This window comes from Pinus tabuliformis, chromosome 2_1 (genome assembly GCF_031772625.1).
Source record: "Pinus tabuliformis cultivar Carrire ecotype Pingquan chromosome 2_1, CPIR1, whole genome shotgun sequence".
Classification (NCBI taxonomy): Eukaryota; Viridiplantae; Streptophyta; class Pinopsida; order Pinales; family Pinaceae; genus Pinus; species Pinus tabuliformis.
In genome coordinates this window covers 15,761,190-15,767,985 of record NC_142299.1, presented here as the reverse complement: position 1 = coordinate 15,767,985, position 6,796 = coordinate 15,761,190, and the positions used below count along the sequence as shown (strand labels likewise).

The 6,796-nt window shown below is 37.2% G+C and overlaps 1 protein-coding gene across 1 annotated transcript; it reads left to right on the top strand.

Moving 5' to 3' along the window:
* The first annotated feature begins 2,506 nt into the window (after positions 1–2,506).
* LOC149198450 (putative polygalacturonase At1g80170) lies at positions 2,507–6,333 on the top strand. Its single transcript, XM_089402060.1, has 9 exons — positions 2,507–3,116; positions 3,493–3,621; positions 3,717–3,887; positions 4,065–4,085; positions 4,307–4,514; positions 4,781–4,862; positions 4,952–5,060; positions 5,460–5,576; positions 5,791–6,333. The coding sequence occupies exons 1-9, from the start codon at positions 2,799–2,801 to the stop codon at positions 6,115–6,117; spliced, it is 1,482 nt and encodes a 493-aa protein (XP_089258186.1). The 5' UTR covers positions 2,507–2,798; the 3' UTR covers positions 6,118–6,333.
* Positions 6,334–6,796: the final 463 nt, after the last annotated feature.

Genomic DNA, 6,796 nt, shown 5'->3' with positions numbered 1-6,796 from the left:
ACGGAACAAAATTATGGTGTCTTTAGAACAATTATTTTAATGTTTTTTCGAGCATAGAAATAAACTTATAAAAAATCTAAATAATAAGTTACCTTCTTAAAATCTGATAAACCATTTTTCATCTCGAGTGAAAGCTTTTTTTGTAAGCAACATTTCTAATTATATTATATAAAAAAACAATACAACAATTTTTTGTGCTGACTAGTCTACGATTGGGGAACCCATACTAGTAGAACATATGCAAACCCTTAATTGTCATAAACTTATTTATACAATGTCACAAAACTAACTAGATAATGTAATTTGAAAATATTCGATAAATTATAAAGACACTGATGTCCTTTCTTCCCTGTGACAATAGTCAATGTACTGAACTAAACAAAACAAAATAGAATATAAATACCATTTACTTGGAGGGTGACTTGACTTGGGTGGTCTCAGGAGGGCCTATACAAGCTTATAGTGGAGTCAGTGAACGCCATTGATAGTTGTTTAGCAAGCACATTGACTTTTTCATCCAACTATTTCAAATGCAATAGGATTTCATTAATGTTCAATAGAGTTTCTTGTTGAGCCTCAAAACACTTAATCTATACCTTCCCCATGATGGTCTTTGACTGCAAGTATATATCAATTGTTTGCATATATCTAGTTTGCCTTGTCATTGTGTTTCTAATGTCTGGAATCCAACCTTAAACTCCTCATTTATCTCGGAATTAAATAGAAATCTTCTTTTAATATGAGCCTCTCTTTCAACATCGTGAATTTCCCTTCTGACCCTCGAAGGGTTGAACTAGACACAAATTGCAGTGGAATACTTTGCCCCCTGTTGGTCTCTAGAGGTTGAGGGGAGCCTAGAGCTTCTTCTCCCTCCTTTATCATTAGACCTCGAAGCACGAGGCATGACGTTGCAGGTGATCTAGTAAGGAACAAAAAGAGAGAGAGCAAATGGGAATGCCTAGCGCTGACCAACTCCTCTGACATAAGAGTATGACAAGGATAAGAAGGGAGGGATGTTGGAAGCCCTAGAGAAGAGGTTAGCCAAACAGAGGAAAGTTGGAAATGATAAAATATCATGAACCCATAGAACGCTTGGCCACAAGAAGCAAAGATAGTAGTGGCTGACTGCATTGCAAGGAAGAGTCAATCCAGTAAAGAGATCTACAAACACAAGAAATGAAAACCACCAAATTCGCCTATACTTAGGAACGCTCAAATGATAAAACCAAAATGTTAATAGAAGTAGAAAATCAAGACCAAAACTACAAAGACTTGAATACCATTTGCTTAAAATGAGAATAGGATAATAGAACAAAGACCAACCTTAACAAATTCAAACTTGTTGGTGAACACCCTTGTGAGTATACCCAATGGAGGATCCCAACTCTTATAGATTAGATAGAAGGTGGTATAACCTCTAAGAGTTTCACCCCATATCTTCTTGCTTTCACTAAAAGAGTTATCACCATCAAACTTAGAAAAATGAAAATCCTAGACCTTTAAAAATAACATGGTGCCAAAAGCCAGTCAAACCATGGCCAACAAGTGCAATAACGTTGAAACACTATGATCTTTTGCCATCCAACCTTGTTGGTGAACACCCTTGCGAGTATACCCAATGGAGGATCCCAACTCTTATAGATTAGATAAAAGGTGGCATAACCTCTAATAATTTCACCTCATATCTTCTTGCTTTCACCAACAGAGTTATCACCATCAAACTTAGAAAAATGAAAATCCTAGACCTTTAAAAATAACATGGTGCCGAAAAGCTAGTTAAACCATGGCCAACAAGTGCAATAACGTTGAAACACTGTGATCTTTGTGTGCTACTGACAAACCAAAAAGACATACTTATGCTCACTATCAATGCTTGGATTCCCCATCTTTGACATGTATCTTGATTAATTATAGTGGAATGGAGAAATAGTTCAATGATCTCGATCTTAAACACTCCCAAAACCATTAAACCAATACACTATTTGCATAATATCTCTTGTAAATTAGATGTTGAGTAAGTAGATCTCTCAATCCCCACAACTCTTTACTATCTAAAATAACCACTACCCTTTACTATCTAATTCCTTTATTATCCTAATTTTCATTGTGATTGCTCATCTATAATAGAATGGTCTCAACTGAGATTAATCATCATCATTAAATAATTATAATTTTTTTATATTATATTAAAGGATTATAAAACGAATTTCCATAAGACAATATTTGTGGAAACGCACTTCTGATAATTAAATGAAGTATCCCTAATTTATTTGCACGCAAGTGCCACGCAGACACAGTCACAAAAATCAAACGTGGGAATAGTCTCCGAGGAGGAAAAGATCTCCAGCTACCGGACATTTTAGTCGCGGCTATTCCATCAATTGCATTCATATTGCTTTCTGAAGTTGAAAAATATGGCGGGTAAGGGCAGCTAGAAATTGAATGCATGCTTTGTTCATGTCGTCTACTCGTCTTACTCATTGTTCCTATTCATAACTTTATGGCCGTCGAGATTTTACTCGTGCTACTCGTTGTTCCTTATCATAACTTTATGCCTGTCATTCTTCTTGATCGTAACTTTATGCCTGTCGAGATTTTGTAGGATCCGGTTCCATACATTCCATCCTTAAGAGTTATCGTGCCTTTACATGCCATTAAAAGACATAGAAGCCCTATAGCTCCACAGTTTCTTGCTCTCGATAATTATTTGATGCCATTAAAGGCATACAGAACCTGTAGCGCCACAGTTTCTCCTGCTTTTGATTCATCTGTCATGGTAATCTGTGTGTTATAAATGAATGGAAATGGAGAAGAGTAGTCAGTTAAGTACATTGCTGTTGTTGTTGACAATTGTATGTGGGCAATGCAAGAAAACCCACATTGAAGGCAACCCATTTTCAATATGTGAGCACAGTATTAATCAAGGACGACTGTGGCCAATATCAGGCGAAACAGAAAATTGTTCCCCATTAGCTTCAACCATTGATTTGGCACGCCAGTTCAGCATTGAAGACAGTTCTAATTCTGAAATGAGCGATTGGCTGCCCAGATCCAGTAATGTAGTGTGTGTAGATGAGTTTGGAGCTAAAGGAGATGGAGAGAATGATGACACCAAGGTGAATTTGCATTGCCCACTGATTCTAAAGCATTATTTGATGTTTGTTTGATGTGAGGGTTTACTAGTATCAGCTTTGACCGACTGGAATGTGCGGTAGGTATTTTGCTGTCTTTTGGTTAAGGATCCATGATTACATACATATGTATGTGTAACAGAGGATTTTGTTTTGGGTATGCGTATTGTACATTGTCACTCATATGTTTAGGAAACCCAAATAAGAGAAAGAAAGCCCACAAATTTTTCAGCATATATAGTTGATGGCCTCATAAACTTGATCTACTCTAAATTATTTGCCTTTGGGCATCATGGCTGGATTTGGTCTGGCGCACTTTGTTCCAGAATACTAGTGAATTATGATGAGTGATGTGTTTCAGGCATTTAAGAATGCATGGAGAAAGGCTTGTTCATCGGCTCGTGCAGTTTTCATTGTACCCCATGGAAAGAGGTATCTTGTGAAGCCCATCAAATTCTCTGGTCCCTGCAAATCTGCGTTGACTATGCAGGTACCGTCTTTTCTTGTATAGAGTACTTAGATGGAATTTCAATTTTGATATGGGTCCGATTCATATTGTTTTCCTATGCAATTTGTTTTTTCCAGGTGTCTGGAACAATCATTGCCCCTGCAGATCCCAGGGTTTGGGATGGATTAAACAGAAGGCAGTGGCTTCGTTTTAAGGAAGTAGATGACCTGACAGTAGAGGGGGGAGGGACATTTTATGGTAGTGGAGAGCAATGGTGGGCAGAATCTTGCAAAATCAAGAAAACAAATGTAAAGGAGGCAAACTCTCATCTTCATAAAATCTCTGCTGCATTAATCGCTAATTTTGGCCTTCCTTTTGCCCCTCTTATATCTAGGTTAATATGTGGCAGAAAGAGTAAGACAAAACTAAGCTGGTTTGCATTGAATATATAAGTTCATGACAAACTTTTTCCTTCTCTGTTGCAGCCATGTCGATCAGCTCCAACTGTACGTACCTCCTCGGCCCTTTTTTTTTCTTTCAAAGCTCAACCCATGAGAGAAAAATAAGTTTGATGCCTTTTAAATTTGCAATACAAGAAAACGAACTGCGATACGATGTGCTTCTGAACTTAGAACGTTAGATGCCGTTATGGCTTTGGAAAATTGGGTCATTGGGGTTGTTTGGCAGTCTGTATGGACTTAGACTATGGAAAATTTGATTCTTTCAGGCAATCACATTCGAATTATGCAACAATCTAAGAATGATGAACCTGACTGTAGAGAATAGTCAACAAATGCATATAAAACTCAGAAAATGTGTTGGGGTAGTAGCCGACCATCTCAAGGTTCTTGCACCTGGTCATAGTCCTAATACAGATGGCATTCATGTTAGCGCTTCCAAAGACGTGGTGATTAGGAATACCATTATTGGAACAGGTATCTCCACAAGACCATTTATTTCTCTTTCGTTAGCTCTGCATAAGCTTCAAAATGCATTCCCTGTGTTGATATTTAAATACTGGGGCCTTCCAACTCCATTAGAACAGGACCACTAACTCGACCTGTAGCTTTTGTTCTACAGTTGGACCTCGACAATTCAAGAGAACTTTGTCTCAGTGGTTGCATATAGGTCTCAATAGTTGCTTCCCATGACTCAATAATTTGTCTTTGGTGCTCTGAAGATTGTTTAAATTCTGATGCAGGGGATGATTGCATTTCCATTGTAAGCGATTCATTTAACATTTGTACTGAAAACATCACTTGCGGACCAGGTCACGGGATCAGGTAATCTGAACTAAGTGGATAAAATTATCAGAATCTAGAATTTCATTGAAAAATCTTGTAATTACATGGGCAATCCTTGATATCAGCAGTATTGGAAGCTTGGGTGAGGGAAGCGCAAAGGCCCAGGTCGCTGATGTGATGGTACATGGCGCCTTTCTCGAGAATACAACAAATGGTCTCAGAATCAAGACTTGGCAGGTATATTATGTCTGTTCATTCTTTCCTCTGGAGACCAGTAATTCATCACTCTGAACCCCCACAAAGTGCAGAGAGCCACAGGAGAGCTACAGGATAATCATAGTTTCTTAGAGAATAGAATCAATAGATGATGATAACCAGAGAACCTTACTGTGAAGTGTTTGAAAATAGCAAGTAGTCTTTTAAGGATTCATGACCATCTTTTAAGGATACATGACTAAGTGTTTAATGTCTCTCTGCATTTATTTGACCTCAAAAGTTTTTCACAATGACTTTAAATTTGGCATGCTGAAATCCAAGTAAGTTTAATTTGAATGACTCATATTTTTTTGATCACATAGATCTTGCATGCTTTTCCAGGACTGAGTGGACATTAACATTTCACTGATTTATTTGCAGGGCAGCTCTGGCTTTGCTAGGAGGATCACATTTCAAAATGTGCAAATGCAGAATGTCAAACATCCCATAATTATTGATCAGTACTACTGTGATTCTAAGAAACCATGCTTAAATAAGGTCTGTGAGTCTAATTAGCAAATTTTGATCATGTTGCTCTCATAACATGTGGAAACAGAGTGAAAGATATTTTGTTCCAACCAATGTATATGTATCGTGCTTGGGCTTATTGAATGATAGTAGAGTTGTTTTAAAATACAAGTGGGTAAAGAAGAGGATTGTACAAAAAGAGGGTTTGGAATTTCTAATATTACTTGTGTTGCATCAAGTGCAGACATCTGCTGTGAAAGTGAGTGACGTTGCATTCTTGAACATCAAAGGCACATCGGCAAGCAAAGAAGTAATGAGATTTGCTTGCAGTCAAACTGTTCCATGTGAGAACATTGTCTTAGCTGACATTGATCTTACTGCAACTTCGGGATGCACTCCAACGACATATTGTGAAAATGCCATGGGTTGCACCACGGGCTCAGTCAGCCCTCGTCCATGTATTCTGAATTACAACCAAACGGGTATCTACGAATTGAGCATGCTGGTATCAACTGACAGGAGGAAAGGGAAACAAGAAAAAAAGGACTATATTAGCCATTTTCAAAGATGATCTATTCTTTTATATTTATATATATATTATGATCTATTCTTTATATATATAGAGAGGGGAAGGTCTAGTTGACCAGACCTGATGGTTGACTAAGTTGAATATGTAAGTTGGTTGATTGCACACTTGGGTTGACCGACCAGAGTAGTTAGCCAATTGCAACTTACCTTGTAATTGATTCTTCAAGTATAAATATGTGATTTATAGCTGGTTTGCCCATTATTTTGTGTTTTTTGTTCTCTCCTCTGTGTGGGTTTGTCTAATATTTTGTGAATTGTTATATAGTGCTTTGTCCAAGGACATTATTGATAATTGTTTCCCGCAAGTCCCTAGATTACAACATTGGTTTTGTTGTCGGTAGTCCATGAACTCAAATCTGTATCATCGTGCACACATAAATTTTGAGTTTGGAAAAGATTTGTGAGTGGTGGGAGCTTAAGATTAATAACTATACCAAGAATTATGCAAGAACTCCACTGACTCTATCTGAAGCATGAACACAATTCTTCATGGAAACCCACAAATTATTTATAGAAACTATTCCTAAAGAATTATGCAAATATATTAATCGATCTATTTATGAATAAATATGTTCTAGATGATGAAATAATGATAAAAATCATTAATGGAGGTCATACAAACTTACATGAGTGGGTTGAGAAAATTGTTCAAAGACTACTAT